The following is a 19,618-nucleotide window of genomic DNA, read 5'->3' on the forward strand; positions in this document are numbered from 1 at the left end:
ATAAATCAGCATATTGCTGTATATGTCATTCTCTGTGTATAACATACAGACTGCTGCATGGCCGTTTATCCTCTAACCTCTCCACCACATAAAACAAATGTCAGCACTACATACACACACACACAGGCCTGCGCACGCCCACACACACCCCCACACCCCACACACACAGAGAGACAGCCACTCGATCAGAGTAATCCTTCTTATATTAAATGTGTTTGTTAGATGCGTATGTCCAACAAAAAAACAGAGAGGAGTTGAGTGTAGATTTCATTTTATTTCTACATAAATGTTTGAGACTGCAGCATTTTTGTTTCCATAATATTTAAAGGAAACACAATATTTTCTAGTCCAGGATGGTTAACGTTTTGGTGCGTTTCTGTGTCTCTGCAGGAAGTATCAGAAACTTCTCTCAGCTCTTTGGAGCATCTGCGACAAATCCTCCCTCGAAAAGTGGTTGCAGTCAAACTCTTGATGTCTCAACAGCCACAACCATCGAACTGAAAACACTTCCAAGAAATAAATCGTGCCATCAATGACTGAACATTTTTAATGCTCACACAAGAGTTTTTTTTCTCTCTAAAGGAGCTTGTTGATTATGCAGTTTCAAGCCCCTCAGGTTCTGGTAGCTGTCACAATAGTTGATACTAAAGGGTCACATTTTACCTACAACTGTGTGGTGTCCATGTATCCAACGATCAAATAAAGACAAATGCCATACCTGTCTTATTTTATTACCTTTAAACTGGAGTTCGTTTGGTCAATATTGAAATCATAATCATTATGTTCGATTCATTGCTGAGACTTTGGAAACCCATTATTCTTTAAAAAACAGGAGTGTGCAAGTAAAGTGGAACGCATTCAAATAATCCTAATGTTTAAATTTAATTTCCTTGTTATTGTTTTTGTTTTGAGCTAAATTGAAACAAAATGCGTTTATTGGAGGTCTTCACTTATTGTTGAACCGTTCTGGACTCGTGTAGCATTTTAATAACATACCCCTATTTTATTTGGTATATAGTTAAGCGGTTTTTTATTGCATGCACACTAATTGCATGGACTGCATAAAACTAAGAACACAATTTTGCTTTCAGCAGTTTGCATTTATGATGATGGTGTTTAATGATAATACCCCCTCCATCTCAGCCATAATAGACTAAGCAGCCCAACTCATGTAAGATCATTTCAGTTAGGCATTGACAGTTTTAAAATGATATTTTATATATTTCTTGTATAAGATCTGACTGAAGAACATTTTGTGGGTCTATGTAAATTTGATATGTCGTTAGTTGGAAGCAAATTTAATACATGATTAAAATAAAGCTAAAATTGTTAAATGAATTCCAAACATCATGGAACATTATTGGAAATGTTCCACCATTAAGGCATAAATTCTGTTTCCCCCCCTTTTTTTCCTTCCAAAGGAAAAGGAATCAAAAGCACCTGAAGCATAACATGTGAAACTTCAACTCTACTTTGACTAGTTTGCAACAATCAACAGTATAAAAGATCTCATAGCACTTTAAAAGACAAGTCCATCTCAGTTCAAATGCATATGAAATGCATAAACAAATTTATATAAGTAGAACCTCGTCTTTCCAGAGATTGTTACTAAAATGCTGACTTTGCTGCACCTAAAAATCAGCTTTTAAGTGGCTAAATCTAGGAAACGTTTTCAAAGAAATTGACCCAAATCCGTGACTGAGAAAGAAATTTGTCAAAACCGAGCCAAAAAAGTATTTGAAAATTAGATGCAATTCTGTTAATACAACAAACTTTGTATAAAACAAAACAAACAAACAAAAAAACTCTAGCTGTATTTGCTTGATTTTAGTCTTTTTTCCCCTTGTAAATTGACTCAACGATTTTGTCCCACGTGACAAAAAGGTTGGACACCCCTATCTTAGGCCTTCATAAAACAGCTTTATTTATGCCGAGATTAAAACACACAGGTGGAATTTATTAACTAACTAGAGTAAAGAATGGTGAGTTGAAAAACAGAACTGTAATCGAAAATGCAAAAGAAAAAAATATCAACAACTTGTGTTCTTGTTATATTTCTTTGCTTGTTAAGCAGAGATAAATCAACAGTTGCCACTGAGGATCTCTGTGAGTTTCATCTCTCATCTCTCAATCTCCCGGAGAAACAAGCAACTCTCGCTCCGCCTTTAAATCCACTAACTCCAGGATCCGCGCACATCACGGAGAGGGAGACGGATAGAGAGACCTTGAGAGACTGCGCCTCTGAGCGCAGGAGAGAGAGGGACAGAATTAACCGCTGCCAAAGCGGATTACAGCGCGTCGCCTCTGTGATTCTTTCTCTTCGTCTCCCGCTTGAGGGTTTTCCCCTCCTGCTCTCACAATCGTTTCTTCTTAGAGGAGAGAACCATGGCTTTATTATTAAGTGCGTGTTGGATCGGCGCATCTTCACAATGAGTTCCTCCGCTGCTGCGCTTCCGTCACCCCGGCAACTTTTCCGTGCGCCACGGCGCCACTGAGGCGCTTCTCGGTGGGAAAGTTTTACATGAAGCCCGCAGGGACCATGGGCTCTCGGTGAAAGCTCCCACTTTCTTCCCTCTGCCTTTCAAGCTGCGCGGCAAAAATGCAGAAGAGCGTCCGCTACAACGAAGGGCACGCACTGTTCCTGTCGGTGGTGGCGCGTAAAGAGGGCACCAAGCGCGGCTACCTGAGCAAGAAGACGGCGGAGAACAGCCGGTGGTCGGAGAAGTTCTTCGCCCTCTACCAGAATGTACTGTTCTACTTCGAGAACGAGCAGAGCGCGCGACCAGCTGGGATTTACCTGTTGGAAGGATGCACCTGCGAGCGCACGCCTGCGCCAAAAATATCCACGACCGGGAAGGAAGCGCTGGAGAAACAGGTGATGTATTTTTTTTATTTCGTCTCATTTATTAATTTATTAAGGTCAAATCCCAAACATTCAGTCACTGAGATTTAATGTTCCTAAGTCAGATTAAAAGTGTGACACAGAGAAAGGTTACACAGTTACATCTGAATAATTAGGAACAGCATCCATATTTTTGTTTGTACAAGACATAGAGACAGAGTTTTTCATTCCACCCAACTTCCCAGTGCTTAAGTAACACACAGCAGATGTTTTACATGTGCAAGTTATCACTGTTGTAGCTTGTGCGCCGTTTTTCTACCACTCTGTTGTTCAGAATATTACAGTTGAGTGGAAGGAAAAAGTGTGGCACAAAAAGGTACACAAGCAAAAAGATACAAGCAGCCTTGAGAGGACTGAGAAGGAAATCCATTCACAAGTTTTATAGATTCACAAAGCACAAACTGCATCTGGAGAAAGAGCCTCACAATTCAAGAGCCACCTTTTATAGACATATCCAAGTCATGAGCTACAACAGATTTATTTGTGTTAGGATATTCCTAAATTAGAGATAACATCAGAATGATAAGGAGAATGTGAACTGGCTGCTGCTCAGGTGTCCAAAGTCTTATTTTGAGTTAAAAGTAAAATTAGAAGTTTTAGTGTAGTGAGTTTTCCACAGTCAGTGGGGAGTCATGTCATCTGCTGGTGTTAGTCCAATGTGTATCATCAGGTCTAAGCTTAGCACAAACATCTACCAGGAAATGTTAGAGCTCTTTGAACATCCCTCGGCTGACGAGTTCAATAGAGATGCTGATTTTATTTTCAGCTGATTGGACACCTGCTCACACAGGTGAGCAGGTGTCCAATCCTGTGTCCAAACCACGGTCAAGAACCACTGTTTCAATGACCGTGGTTCTTGATTGGCCAGCAAAGTGGCCTAACCTGAACGCCTTAAAGAATCTATGAAGTATCATCATGACGAAGATAAGATTAATCAGAGCTAATAACTTAAATAATCTGATGGTCATCACAATCTGGGGTTCCTTAACGCCTCGCAGACCTTTTGCTTTTTAAATTGATTCACTAAAACAGATTTACTCACAGATTTTAATTGAGAGACACATGTACGTGAGAATGGAAGATGTATTGGTGGGAAAGGAAAAGTGTCTCATTCCACAGACTGGGTGGAATTTCCTCCCTCTTTTACCTTATTTAGAAAATGCTATTTCTCTGCTTTGTCATCAAGTTTATTGTTGTTTATCAGAGCTCAAGTACTACTTTGACTGTGACAGTTTCCCTGTTTAAATTCTGAATATACTATATATTTGTTTGTTATTTTTCATCTTTTATTATATTTAAAGTGTTTTAAAATATAAATATGTTGTTTTATGTTAAGTATTGACACATATTAAATACTAATAGGACATTGTTGATTTTATTAAGTCACAGGCAAAGGCCTTGAAGTTTGGTGACCTGCAGATTTTAGATAATTATGTCTCTGCTTCGTCAATCACCTGATTGACTTATATAATCAGGTGATTAGCAGGACTGTAAAGAACTAGAGTAGATGCTCAGGTGTGTTGAACCAGAGACATGTCTACATGTTGCAGGACACAGGCCCCGTGGTGGTCAGCAATGAAAATGTTGTGAATTAAACTCAACCTGCTTTCAGTGTTGTAACGTAGACTACCTTCATATTATGTTACATTTAAGGTATGACTGCATTGAATTCAGTTTATAGAAACATTTCTGCAGACTATGCAGGCATATTCCTTTATCTTCAGTTTCTATTGTTCTATTAAATCTCTATTTAAAGAACTCTCTCAGATCAAAGATCTCCTGGTCAAGGCAGACAGTTTGAGGTAAAGACTCAGAAATATTGTTAAGAGGTAGGCACGAATAACAAATGATGTTCAAATGATGAGAGCTTATATAACATGTTTTCTATTTTCATGTTTTCAACTGATTTTTGTAATTCTCTCATGTCATTTTTTGACAGCAAAATTCTAAAGATTCACCAGAAACTCAGCTCACAACCCTTCCCCTGTTCTGTTTTTGAACTTTCTCCTCCAGCCCATTCCTTCTCCTCCTTCCAGCTCCCAACAACGTCAGAAATTACAAGTCTAATACATAAGTCCAACTCGTCCACCTGTCTGCTTGATCCTCTTCCTACAGTCCTGGTTAAAGCCTGTGCTTCAACCATAATCCCTCTTATTTCTACCATTATTCACTCCCCTCTCTCCACTGGAAAAGTTCCTGCATCGTTTAAAATTGCTGCCATAACTCCTATTTTAAAAAAACCTGGTGCTGATTACTACAATCTGAATAATTTTCGTCCTATCTCCAACTTGCCTTTCATCTCTAAAATTCTTGAGAAGATAGTAGCATCGCAACTTCACACTTATTTATCCAACAATAACCTGTATGAACTGTTTCAGTCTGGTTTTCGTCCCCTCCATAGTACAGAAACAGCTCTCATAAAAATCACTAATGACCTCCTTATGGCAGCTGACTCTGGCTTGCTGTCCATTCTTATCTTACTTGATTTGAGTGCAGCGTTTGACACTATTTGTCATGTCACCCTACTTAATAGACTGTCTTCCATTGGTATCACTCAGACTCCTATAAACTGGTTTAAATCATATCTTTCCTGCCGCACTCAGTTCGTTCGGATCAAAACCTTTTCTTCCCAGCCTTCCTCTGTTACATCAGGAGTTCCCCAGGGCTCTGTTTTAGGGCCCCTTCTTTTTATTATTTATCTTCTTCCCCTGGGTAATATTTTTCGTAAATATAACATTGATTTTCACTGTTATGCGGATGACACCCAGCTTTATGTTTCCAGTAAGCCCGCCTCCAACCTTCCACCATCCTCGCTTACTGATTGCTTGACTGAAATTAAATCCTGGTTCTCCTCTAATCTACTTAAGCTTAATAGTGATAAAACGGAGGTCCTTCTCATTGGTACTAAATCTAATCTGGCCAAAATCAAAAACTTTAGTCTTGAAATTGATAACTGTTCCGTTTTCCCCTCCCCTCAGGTAAAGAGTCTGGGTGTTATTCTTGACAGCACCCTTTCTTTCCAGTCTCATATTAACAATATTACCTGCTCAGCTTATTTTCATCTACGCAACATCAACCGTCTTCGCCCCTCCCTTACTTCCCATTCCGCTGCCATTCTTGTTCACTGTCTTGTGACATCACGCCTGGACTATTGCAACTCCCTTCTGTTTGGTCTCACCCAGAAATCTCTTCATAAGCTTCAACTGGTCCAGAATTCAGCTGCCCGTATCATTACTAAAACCCCATCCATGCACCACATCACTCCTATCTTGCAAAGACTTCATTGGCTGCCTACCAAGTTCCGCATAGAATACAAAATTCTTCTGTATACTTTTAAGGCTCTTTACAATCTTTCCCCACTATATCTCTCCAATCTTATTCATATTGCCACTCCCTCTCGTTCCCTCAGATCATCCTCCTCTATCCATTTGTCTGTCCCCTCTGTCCGTCTTACTACCATGGGGAGCAGAGCTTTCAGTCGCTCTGCCCCCCAACTCTGGAACTCCCTACCACCTCATCTTAGAAACATAAATTCATTCCCTAAATTTAAAACCGAACTTAAAACACACCTTTTTAGATCTGCCTTTTCAACATGACACAATTGGTTTGCTTGATTTTTATATAGATTTTTACATAGATTTACATATAGATTTTATATAGATACATTGTTGTGTATTTATTCTACCTACTTTTAATTGCTATATTTTATTGTTTTTGCTATTTTTCGTTCTCTGTACGGTGTCCTTGAGTGCCAGAAAGGCGCCTTTCAAATAAAATGTATTATTATTATTATTATCCATCCTTATAGTAGAAGTCATTTAAAACTCTAATCATGCTGGCAAATAAAAAACATCTTGGTGTTTCAAGGTGAGACATCAAAAATTTACTCCTGTACTCGTTTCCATCTGATTAAAATACTTTCACAATAAGTGTCACATTTGTAGTGCAGTTTGCAGATGGAGAATATTTAAAAAGAATCTTTATAAAATTAAACAGGAACAACATGTGTTTTTGTAAAACAAACAAAAAAAACCCAACTCTGATGATTTACTGAACTTTAGTTTTTATTAAGAAGTTAAAATATTTGCAGACTTTGAACTTAAACTTCCAAGTGTCAAAATGGGATTTTTTTCCTGAGACCAACATGAAGCAAATAAAAATCAGTAAAGTGTGGAATGCATTTCTAAACACCTGCCTTTGACTCTGATACCCCTAAATAAAACCCAGTGGAAACAATTGTTCTCAGAAATCACCTAATTAGTAATTTGAGTTTTCCTCAATGCATTTATATCTCAGTATATACACAGCAGGCATGAAGCTGTGGAGAAGTTCAAGACAGCGTTGGGTTATAGAACAATATACTAAGCTTCAAAATCTCAACAGAGAAATGTTAAGTTCAGTATCTGAAATCTACAATTCTGTTTCCCTTATTTAGTAGACTGGACATGGAGAGCATTAATGAGAAGCAGCCAGCATGCCGGTGGTAACTCTGGAGGAGTTGCAGAGAAGCACAACACAAGTGGGAGAACCTGCTGACGAGGCAATTTATAGAGATGGATCCCACAATCTGAGCTTTATGGAAGAGTGGCAGGAAGAAAACACTTTTATACTTATTTTCCATTTGCCACATGCCATATAGAGATATAGAGGATTTAGCAGCAAACATGGAAGATTAGATCATAACTGAACTTTTTGACAGACATGCAAATTCCTATATATAATTCTATGTATGTACACAGAGCATTCCAGAAAGAAAACCTGTTAGATGTTGCAAAACACCTGAGCCTGGGGCAGAGACTTATCAGCAGGACAACCACCTCATATTTACAGCCAAAGCTGCTGGAATGTTTTAGGCCAAAGAGTAGAGATGTTTAATTAAGGCTAATTAAGGTCAAGATCTAAATTCAGTTCTGCAAAACCTGAGAAAAAAAATGATGTTCACAGGTCCTACTCATCCAATCTGTATGAGATTGAGCTATTTAACAAAAAATTACCAGTCAACTCAGAGGAGTGAGATACAAATACACACAACCGTTTCTGGATTTTATTTTTATTTTTTTGCAAAAGATCTAAATATTATGTATCATTTCCCTTCCCATCATATCTATCCCATTAAAATACGTGATGTAAAAAAGTGAATGAATACTTTTAGTAAGAAACTGTAATTCAAGACTCCTAGTGTGCAATCCAAAGACTAGGAAAAATGAGATTAGACATTTAAACATTTTGAGTAACTGTGTTTTTCTTATGTAAAAATAAGAAAAAGAGGAAGTTGTTAAGAGCACAAGAACATTTTCCACACAATAGGAAGCCATATAGGGATTTTATTAGAACAGCATTGCTTTTCTTTTTCTTTTTTTCTTTTTTTTAAGTAAAACCTCCAGCTGTGTGCAAAACCAGTGATGTAATCTCAGAGTTGTATAATTGGTATATGGAAATGTGCAGCAAGCCTTGCATAAGACAATGCAAATCACAATAAAACAACGACCAGTGAAGCAACATAAAAATATTCTATTTTATCAGCCTAAGAAGGAAAATCAAACTTCAAGGCCTCCATTAAGTTCCCATTTTGCTAGACAGCGTTCAGGTTTTCTGAAACTCTTGCTCGTGCTGCAGTTTCTGGTTTAACTGAACTCTTCCTAATCTCCAGCTCTGTAAAAAACAGAAGCTCCGCCTTTGTGATCTAAATTACAAAGTTGAAATAAAGCTCTGCGGATTTAAATAATTTATGCTTGTGCAACCTGGATTTGTACTAACAAGCCAGCAGCTGAATGTTTCTGGGTCAGTTCTTTGTGCATTAAATTAGTGATATGCAGTGGGATAGTTTGAACTGGAAATGTTGTGGACTGGAAGTTCTTCACATCACTGTTGCTCATGGGGAATTACAATTCGCAAATGTTTTTACTGAGAATGAAGCTACTGAAAAAGTGAATAAAAAGGCACGTTTATGACCATTTCACATTCAGAAAAATGCAAAGAAAAGTATAATTTTTCATCCATATGTACCGTTAAAATTTAGCCTAAACAAAAGCATTGGAACTAAGATTTGGATCGCCTATTTGATGTAGAAAAGTTTGTTTTTGTTATCTGTCTTTTCAACAAAACTTTCCGTTACAGGATTTTTTTTACTCCAATGTAACTATAATAAAACAAAAACGTAGTTTTTTGGCATAGCCTACACAGCTGTATTGGTGAATGCTGTGTGCATGAGGAATGTGATATTTATTTATTTATGGATAACTTAACTATGTTTGAAAATGTAAATTTTGTAATTAATCGACTGTTTGATACTGTTTGATTTTAAAATCACCTGTAGTTAAATAATCATCTAAAATGCAAGATGAGGTCAGACAACCTCAAAGTTAGACCTTGTTGGCAATGGGCTCTTTGCACATACTGTGCTGACGTCACATCTGCATGAGCGAAATGCGGCTTTCTTGTTTCTGCTTTGAGTTACCATGACAGCTAGAAAAGATAAAGTCGTATTTCAGATGGAAATAAAGCAATACTATGAACATTGTTGTCTTCCAAACATAATGGGCTTTTCGTGGATTGCTGAATTAATCGCTTAGCGATCCTTAATTCCCGGACATGTGGTTTGTAAATATTTGTCGCTACCAGTTAAAGCTAAAGCCGCACAGCAAAGTTTGCAGCCTTCACTTCACTCCGGATCAACTTCTTCAGCCTAAAACTACCTGGGTAGACGGATGGTAAATAAAGGAGCCGACTTGTGTTATTTCCATGGAATCACTTCTGTATTCAGCCTGAAAGAGCGAGTTTATGGGAACGAGAGAGCAGACCAGAGCCAGACAGCCGAGCATCTGATCCGTCTGTACACACAGTAAACACAATCCTATTTAAGCTCTTCACAAGAAGCATGCAAAAGTAATAAAACGAAATAACATGGTGGCCTCAAGGAGCACGGCCATATTTTTCTAAAAGCAACAACTTTGAACCTGAATAGTCAGCTGAACTCGAACCGTTAGAATGGATTAAAATGTTTAGAAACTTAAATAGCTCATTTTTATAAGAAACATGTCTGTGAATTTTATCTACTAGCATACGCTAAAGTTAATGTTAGCCACAAAGTTTAAAGAAAGTTAAACATACCTTCATATCTGTGAATGTATAATGAGGCATACATATTAAAACCTTTCTCCAGCTTACTTGTTGGGGCTTCGGATCAATGTACATCATTAATTGTTACCTTGGCCAAGCCCTACAAGCACCGAGTGTAAAATGCCATTTTCAATAGACCGGAAACGACCGAGCAGCTTTTCCCCGAACACGGAAGCTGACGTGCAAAGAGCCCATACACAGCCAGCTAAGAATGGAAAACTGAGACTTCAGCTCTACTGAAATCAGACAACAGACCAGAAACTGTTACCTGATCTCATGAGTCCTAATTTTAGTTGCAATGTTCAAATGGTGACATCAGAATTGTATAAACATAAAACCCTGTATCCATTCTGCTTTGAATTAATGATTGAAGTTGGTAGTAGTGATGTAAAGGTGTGAGACATATTGTCTTGGCACAGTTTGGGCGTCTTTACACCAGCTGAGCACCATTTAAACGTCACAGCTTACCTGAATGTTTCTGCTTTCGATGTCCTTTGAAAGCACTGTCCGTGTGCGTACCCTCAGTTACAAGAGTAGCAACTATTCTTGCTATTCAGGAATAGTTTTTTAAGTCTCAAGAGACTTGAGTAGTTTCTTGAGGATCCTGTGCTAATGGCGGAGAAACAACTGGCCATTACAGAACTGTTTATCCATCCTCACTGATGGCCATGCTAAGTAGCCTGAGCTTTCATCAACATTTCCCAGCAGATCAAGCTGTTTTTGCTCTATTAGCACATTTAGTAGCAAGTGCAGGAGGTTGATTGACAGCGCTAAGACACTCCTCCTGGTTCTGATTGGTTGTTTTAGACTGGGAGCGGTGCGTTTCCTCAGATCATAACAGTAGCTCAGGGAGGAAGAGGAGGAGCTCTTGACAATTTTAATAAATATGTCAAGAACATATTTTTAAAAGTTACATACTGCAGCTTTAATGGATTACGTTATCTTCAAAATGCAGCTATGTTATTTAAACAAAGCATTACAAGTCAGTTATTTTGTCCTCTTTCATTATATTCACTTTTCTTTAAACTTTTTGTTTATCTGGAAACAGTTCAATTGAGTTGTATGCATACCGGCTGTGGGGTAGTGTCATTACACAAGAACACAGCTTTGTAGCGGAGTTACTACTGAACAGAGCAAATTGCCATGCAGTTGTTCTGTTGCCGGCACAGATGTCAGCATAAAATCTGTTTTGTCTGATGTTCCAGAGCTTGGCAGTGATGTCTTATTTTGTCGCCTTTTATTCTTTCACTCTCTATCCCACTCTTTTCTCGCCCTGACACTGCAGCTGTGGCGTTTAATTGGGGTTATTTTCAATCTGTTCTCAGGTAAAAATCTTTGGCTCTGATGTGTAAGTGTTTGTCCACAAACAGACTCACAGAACATAAGAAAATCAAGTAATGATGGCGTGTTTTCCCTGATATCAGCTGATGTTTTAATCAAGTAGCATTTCAAAACTTGGCCATCTTTCTTTGCGTATGTGCAAACAAAACAAAGTAAGGCCTTTCCTGGTTCTGTCAGTTGCTCTTTCTCTTCACTGTTTGTCTGTGCGGCAGAGTCAGTCTGGCAGCAACCTGCAGCATCACACCCCCACAGTAAGCCACACAAATGACACACAGCTCCAGCCTCCCTTCCTTTCTCTCTGTTTTGCTCTGAGAGAGACGCAGACCCTTCAGATAATTTGGCGAGCATTCGCAGCAGTCTGAATGGTTTCCACAGCGACTGTGGGTATGCGTTGCTGATGTGAACAAGCATGTAAAGGGGCCAATAGATCTGACACAGCTCAGGGAGTCCATAAAGCAGGAACAGATGACAGTCATGAAAGTGATTTTTTTCCTGATAGCTGCTCATACATCAAACTTTGCTGACAGTTGACATTAATGTTAAATTAATGGGGTGGCAATAAAACAACTGTTCAGTTTGAGGACAGAATGAATTTATATTTTATTTGTCACTCACCAGGGAGACTTGCATGGTTGCAGCAGCAGAGGACGAGACTGGATGCAGAAAGAAATAGTTTACCTAGAAGTCTATTTGAGTCTATTAAAGTAAGTCTGAATAAAGAATATAATTTCAAGGATTTAGTGACAGGTTAAACAGTATATTATACATGCATTTTTGTGATATTTTACTCAATGGAAATTAGAATTGTTGGAAAACTTATCTAGTTTTTGCTTAATATGATGAAAATTGTACAATTGGGAGAATTTATTTTTGCTGGTGAAGATTTTTCATGTCCTTACATGAAAAATCTTGTAAGAAATCTTGAAAGTGAAAAAACAAACAAATTTGACTTCTTATTTAAATCTGGTAAATTTGAGATTTTTTCTAACACAGCAAACAGGTCGGCGATGAAGATGCAGAGAAGTTAAAAGAGATTTAGGTCATAAAACAATATGCCAAGCTTTGAACAACAAACATAGCTCTTTTTCAGACACCATCTGAAAATGGAAAGAGTACGACACAGCTGTGTCCACATGTTTTAATCTCAAAATAAATTGAGCTGTTGTCAGAGGTTGGTTAGAATAGCCTAGTGAGAAAATAGCATCAAGAAGGCCAAGGGAGGCAGAGTTATTAGTAAACAATATCTGAAGCTTTGGACTTCACATCATTCTAAAATGTAGTGTGGCAAAATAGAAAACTTCCATGTAGGGAACACAGAAAACATGAAAGAAGTAGTTCTGGTCTACGTCTACAATTTAGTCCATTCAAAGACTTTTTGGCTTAATTTAAAATGTTATATAGTGGAAAACGCAGCCTGGCCAACAACCTGAATACCAGAGGTGGGATGCAGTGAAGCACAATTAGCTGGTTTAGTTTACTTAAATACATTTTTCATGTATCTGTACTTTACTTAAATAGATTAAATCATAGATACTTTCGACTTTTACTCCAACACTTTTTACATTAAGTATCTGTACTTTCTACACTGCTACATTTCTTTGTGTTGCGTTACATTCACGTCATTTTTTTGTTTTATTAGTTTGAAAGTAATCAGTGACTTATGCAACTTATTCAAAAGACGGCTCCATGCGGCCTGATATCCGGTTCCAAGTTCTGGAAATGTTTTCAGGAAATTAAAATTGATTGAAGATGGATGAGACTAAATATGGGGTAGAAAACCTGCCTCAAAAGAGTTAAGAATAGGTTACCCCCCTTCAGCAAGAAAACAACCTCATACAGCCAAACCAACAGTGGACAAAGAATATTGATGTTCTAAAATGGTCCAGTCAAAGTTCAGACCTAAATCCAAGTGCTAGTAGTGATAAGCCATGCTACAAAAGACATGCAGCTGTTTCTACAACAGAGCTGAACACAAGTAAAGGCCACTCCTTTCAAACTTTTAATTGTAGAAGATTTTTGAAAATAACCATTTTCAAGGCACCACCCTGTTTTGCTACATCACAGAAAATTGATTTTCTGTAATGTAGCAAATATACGTTAAGATGTAGCATATCTTAAAGTTTGTGGTTGTAAGTTGTAACATAATTAATGTGAAAAAGTTTATGCTGGACGCTGCATCAAGGATGAAAAGGTGGGATCACACTTAAGAGGGGTCATAACTTTTGCTGATGTATTTGAGTGGGCTATGTTTGTGTGCATGTGCTTGTGATTAGTTCCAGTCACAAAGCGCTGCTAGCCTCTCACAGCTTAGTGTTTTCTCTGATGTGCACTAATTGGAGCTGATTCTTCATTTATTCTGATCCGCTTTCCTCTTCAGGGCTGTTTGTAATTTCCTCTTGTTTTTTTCTCAAGTGCTAAAGCCGTTACGGGTTCCTCAGCGTTAGAATTGAAAACTGTCCTCTTCAATTTGAAATGCTGTGAAAATTAAAGTGCAGATTGCACTGAGGGACGTTTCTACTATCCAGGAAACGCTTCTGGTTCAAAAAAGGCTCATTAACATATTCTCCCTCCATTTGAAAATAAAAAAACTGTAACAGGATTACGATGAGCTTCTTTTAAAGAAACTAAGCAGGATTTCACAAAATATTCTCATGTATATTCTCTTCGGTCTTTGAAACGTAGAGCTACTGTAAAATCTAAAGATAATAACCTTATAATTCTATAGAGACAGAAAACAGAGGGAAATACCCTGCAAAATTGATTGAACTGCTGTTTTTGCTACACCATGCAGTGACATAACTTTTGAAAAAAAATATTCACATACAGATTGCATACTAGTTTACTTTTTTCTTTAATACCAGCAAAAATCAAAACTCTCCATAAATATGGATGAATGGTGTTATAAAGATTTCCTCAGATGCAATAGGGGTTATTTTCTGTGTTTTTATTTGTGATAAAGCTGCTTTAAAACTGAATACAGTGAATAAATGAACAATAGATTTACATACCACTGAGCATTGAAGCTAATCCCACTGAAAACACTTTAAACCTTTACTAGAATCATTCAAAATGCTCCTGTTTTCTGTGCTAGTTTTCTGAGATCATTAGCTTGACTTTTAAACTCAATGAACTCAATGAATATTGTTTTTTTTATTATCTATAATTCACTGATAGAAAAAATGTATAAAGTAATAACTTTTCATCTCTGGAGTTTTGCATACCAGGACATAATTGGAATGATCTGATCTTCAACAGATGTGTAAGGTATTTAACATCTGTGGAAAAACTAAGTACACCACTTTATTCAGGAACTTTCTGAACCACAGTTGTCAGCAGGTAATCTGAATAGTTTCTGCCTGATTCTAGTAATATATTACACTGTTATGGGGGAATTTTAGACCATTAAAGTTTGTGCACCATTAACTTTGGTGAAAATTAGTTTAAATTGTTTGTCTGAGTCCAACCTGGAAAAAACTAAAATAAATGATCAGTTCAACCCCCAAAATTTGCGTGGAACCATAGAATAGAAGAAAATTGTTTACTTTCTTTTTTCCATGATTTTAAATGTGTTCTTCTCAGTAATCATTTATTGCAGGGGTTAACAACTCCAGGCCTCGAAAACTTCCATTCTGCAACTTTTAGATGCATCCCTGCTCCAACACACATGGATCAAAAGGCTGAATTACCTCTTGGGCTGTCAGCTTGCAAAGACCTGGTCATTAACCATTCATTTGATTCAGGTGTGCTGAAGTTGGGACGTTTCAGTTGACAAGCTGTCGCAGATTAGAGAGAAATAATGCTTTCTCTTCTCCTAAATTGCAGCTTACTGGTTTGTGTTGATAACCTGATAATTTATTTAAGATTATTATGTGTAAATCATATTCACCTTATTGTTGCTGATATTAATAAGGTGGTGTTGGGAAGAAAAAGATGTACACATTTTATGATGTAAGGAAGGTTTTATTGTTTGTGTTTCTGAGGACTGCTTTTATTTGATCTGGTTAGTAACAATTCTCAAGAACATCATGAAACAGATTTATGTTGTTCAGATATGTCCTCTCGCACCGTGGGACTCAAAGGAGATCCTCTTTATATTCCATATCGTTGGCATCAAAACAGCAGGATGTTATGCTCCAACTGCTCCTAGCAATATTGAGAAAGTAGAACTATAAAACAAAAAAGCAGAAAATGGGACTATGGGTCTGCATATATATCTTATTGTCCATGGGTGCATGCAAGGCAGAAAACTGCAAAACAAAAGTGTTTTGTGCTTTAATATCAAAGTTGTGACTCATCTGTACTGTACATCTAGATTGCTTCCTAACCTGTAGTTATCGACAAGACATTTTGGAAATCAGAGCTGCGCAGAGAGCAATAAAACCAGCAGGACATGAGTTGTTAATTCAGTGATTGTCATGATAACTGTGACATCATGAGGTGGATTCAGTGATTCCAAATATCACTTCATCAGATTTAGATAAAAACAAAATGATTTTTGTGCTGTGGTGTAGAACTTTATGTAAATGTTTGTGCTGGTTCCTTGTTTGTGGAGAATACTCCACCGGTCACAGAAACCACCCTGTTTCACTTTGGGGGCATGTTATACACACCTACTGAAATCACAACTAAAGCTTCCTCTTAAAGGCACAAACAACACAACAATTAGACATGAGCTTGAGCTAGGAAATTATCATCAAAGCAGACAAATTTGGCTAAATAGAAAAGCTTTTTTAAGAAAACATAAATCACATCAAACCATTAGCAATCAAAACAAATAGTCCAATAATAACAGGAAACAGGTGGATAACCTTGAAACACACATTAACCAAATTTCAGCTGTGAAAATGCAAAGTCACATATTTACGATATGTGTGAGAATATTTCTGGACTCATCACCATATGGTTGCATGGCAACTGGAGGAGGCTCTTGGAGGATTTCCTAAAATAAAAAAAGAGGTTGTTGTATTTTACAATTAGAAATAGTAACTGAGAAGTAGCAAATATTTTCCAGTGAATTTTCTGAACTTGAATTTTAAGCATCACGGCATACTCAGTGGTTCAGGGGAGAGCCGTGAGACCAGGCGTTGCATCGGGCGGACCAGACTTCAGATTGTTTGCAAGTTACTCAGAGGATGTTCGCACACGGCAAATTAAATGTCAGAATTTAACCAAACATGGACGTCTCTGCACTATTGAAGAAAATCTGCTAAACAAATAAACAGGCAGACAAAGAACACACAAACTGCACAGTTAAAGGCTAAAGGACTTACTACTGTGATGTTTATAGCTGTGAGGTGAAAGTGCTGCTTATACCTTTGTGCTGCTCAGTCAGTAAACAAACTCGATTTAATGTTCCAATTCCTCTAGGGCATTTAGGATCTGGTGAAATCCGTCTGTTGTAGCAGTATTTATGCTGAGCTACAACAGCCAAAGCCTCATTCTTGGCACACATGTCTCAATCTAATCCAGCCAAGGATCAAATAAGGAGATTCTAATCTGACAAAATGTACCTGTAGGGTACAAAGTGCTTCAGAGCTTTCTACAGTATTATTCCTAATGGCAAGTATGATGGACGACACCGCAGTAAATAAGTTTAAATGTGTATTTCTGAGTCTGCAAGATTTTCATTATGTTAGTGGTTTGGTTTGCTCTTGTCCTTGGAGCATTTCATAAGGCTTCATTCAGCATATTATTGCCCCTGTGGGAGCAACAGGAGCTGAGAAATCAAAGGGATATGCAGACGAGAGAGGCTGTTTTTATTTCTTCCCAATAACTTAATATATGGAACAGTAATACATTTAGTGGTAATTTTAAGTTATTTTGTAACTTTAAACTGCTGAATGTGTATTAATGTTTATATTAACAAAACCTCTGAGCACTGCCACTGACAAGCTTTCATCTAACCACATAACCTCCTTTGGGTTATGTGGCAATTATTTTCACTCCTGATGTTCACATCAAACCTGAAATATTCATATTTATCTTTAATATGGAGCCATTGTGACCTGACATAATGTGCTAGACGGGCATTTTTACATCACCATTCGTTCAGCTCAATCTGCATTTTAAATTGGACTTAGAAATAAAGTTTATAGCAAATGCATCACTAATTTTGTAATCATGATAATATAGTTGTTGCTGGTTTAAGGAAAATTCCCTCCTGCAGCTCACTGGCAAGCTAACCTATGACACGGCTCTGGACTCTCTGGATACACCGGTTGTCTGCCACAACATTTACTTGAACTTTAACTGTTTGTACATTAACCCAGATTACCTGCTACTAAATCTGACAAAATGGCAAGTTAAACTGAGAAACTTCACAACTGAAGACTTTATACACCCCGCTGAAGTTCAATAAACTTAGTATTAGCTGCAGGCTAATGCATTGGAGACAACAGGAATAGGTTGAAGTTGTAACTTACCTGGTGTTCTTTCTTTCTGTTTGTTGTTCTGAGATCTATTTCTCCATCTTGTTTTCTCAGCCCCTCCTCTTCACTGCAGCACAAACAGCCACAGAAATGTTCAAATTTCATTTGGTTGCATTTGAATGCAGCCAGGAGTGTCACATGCATGGAGCCTTATCCACACTAAGGAGCCTTGAACCTGTGCATCTCTTTATGTTTAATTTCACAAGCTAAATCTCTCCTGTGGCACAGGAGAATGTAAGATTTAGCTGGGAGGAGATAATTCATTTTTTGTAGCCAATGGCATTTTTAAATGTACCCAGAGCTACAACAGAGTTTTGGGGAAAATATTTTACTTCTATATTTATTTTATCATATTCCTGGAATAATCTACAGAAAGTTCTTAAACTAAAAACAGTCACATCCTCTAATGTTTAAGTTTTTGATAAAATTATGAAGAGTAGATATGCCATTTTTTTTCTTGAGAGGCCAATAACTCCCATCCTCTTTTATTTCTTCTTGTGTCCATGTTTTAATAATTTTCATTTGCATGGTTGTTACTTTGGCAATGTAAAAGAAATTTCTGATTTTAGTGGGACTTCGTGGTTAAAAAAGGTAAAGTATAAATAAATAAATAAATAAATAAAGGTTGTTAGGGAAATTGGAGGAGCTAAATGCTGCATGATAATCCTGGAAGAAAACCTTTTAGCGGCTGCAGAAATCTTGAGATTGAGATGGAGATTCAGAATGTGAGCAAATGCGTGGAGCACTTTTCAGATTCTTGTCAGAAGTATTGAAACACAATATCAATGTCCAGCTACGTACTTTACTGTTATACACTGTCTAGCATTGATCTGTTATGTGCAAGCTCTTTAAACATACATTTAAAGAGTATTGAATGTTTGAAGTTTGCAAATAACAAAATGAGTAAAAATCCAAGGGATACAAATACCTTAAGGCATTGATTATTATGGTCTCCAACTCATTGTAAAGCTGAATTAGAGAGGCTCAAAACTATGGCACAGAAGGTTCAGGGTTTGAATCTGGGCCTTGGGTCTTTCTGCATGGAGTTTGCATGTTCCCCTTGTGCATGAGTGGATTCTCTCCAGGTACTCTGGCTTCTTCACACAGTTCAAAATATAACTGTTAGGTTAACTGGTCTCTCTGACTTGATTGTATGTGTGTATAGTTGCTTGTGTTTTTTCTTTGCATTGACCTGTGACTGACTTTGACCTGTCCAGAGTGTACACCGCCTCTTTCTAAATGTCAGCCGAAGATAGGCCCTGCAGAAAAAAGGCGGGTATAGACAATGGATGGATGGGTTCAAAAATGTGCATATTTACACATACATTTTATAAACTAAGCATCCAAATAACGCTGTAAACGCTCTGTGGCAGTTTATCTATTGTTGTCTGAATGTATTTGAATACACACTAATGTCTAATCACACCTTTAACACTCAGTATTCAGATTTCTCTCTAATAAGCTGAACACAATCAAAGCAGCAAAATGCTTCCTGGTTTTAGAGTCTGATTGAGAGACGGGGGGAACAAGGCCCATCTGTGGTACGGTGGTACCAGACGGCGCAGTGGCATCATTGGTGCTTATTTTGGTCTCTAGTCATTTGTGGATCCCAACACTGATTCACTTCTTCCTGTTACACCATGATGTCTCTGCATCCCTGAAGCCATGTTGTACAAAATAAAAAAATTCTACCAAGTCCAAAGTAATATTTAAGTCTATATTTGGCAATAAAGAGAAAAGCATTCGAGCCCTGTCGAACAAAGAATACTTTTTTGTCACAGACGTTTTTCTCTCCTCTCTCTTCAAGCAAATCAGAATTACTAATAGA

At 37.6% G+C, this 19,618-nt stretch overlaps 2 protein-coding genes across 7 annotated transcripts in view; both read left to right on the top strand.

Annotated features, from left to right (window-relative positions):
* msh3 (mutS homolog 3 (E. coli)) overlaps positions 1–731 on the top strand; it is a 55,021-nt gene extending 54,290 nt beyond the window's left edge. For all 5 annotated transcript variants that reach the window (XM_032579594.1, XM_032579598.1, XM_032579595.1 and 2 more), the window contains one exon: positions 391–731. In XM_032579594.1, the coding sequence (XP_032435485.1) occupies positions 391–472 (82 nt within the window). In that variant the 3' untranslated portion in view covers positions 473–731. The remainder of the gene's footprint in view (positions 1–390) is intronic.
* Positions 732–2,055: 1,324 nt separating this feature from the next.
* The window catches only part of rasgrf2b (Ras protein-specific guanine nucleotide-releasing factor 2b), a 57,020-nt gene continuing 39,457 nt past the window's right edge, over positions 2,056–19,618 (top strand). The window contains exon 1 of one of the 2 annotated variants that reach the window (XM_032579591.1): positions 2,056–2,875. In XM_032579591.1, the coding sequence (XP_032435482.1) occupies positions 2,600–2,875 (276 nt within the window). In that variant the 5' untranslated portion in view covers positions 2,056–2,599. The remainder of the gene's footprint in view (positions 2,876–19,618) is intronic. The other variant, XM_032579592.1, reaches the window with a different exon arrangement.

Source organism: Xiphophorus hellerii, chromosome 12 (genome assembly GCF_003331165.1).
Source record: "Xiphophorus hellerii strain 12219 chromosome 12, Xiphophorus_hellerii-4.1, whole genome shotgun sequence".
NCBI lineage: Eukaryota > Metazoa > Chordata > Actinopteri > Cyprinodontiformes > Poeciliidae > Xiphophorus > Xiphophorus hellerii.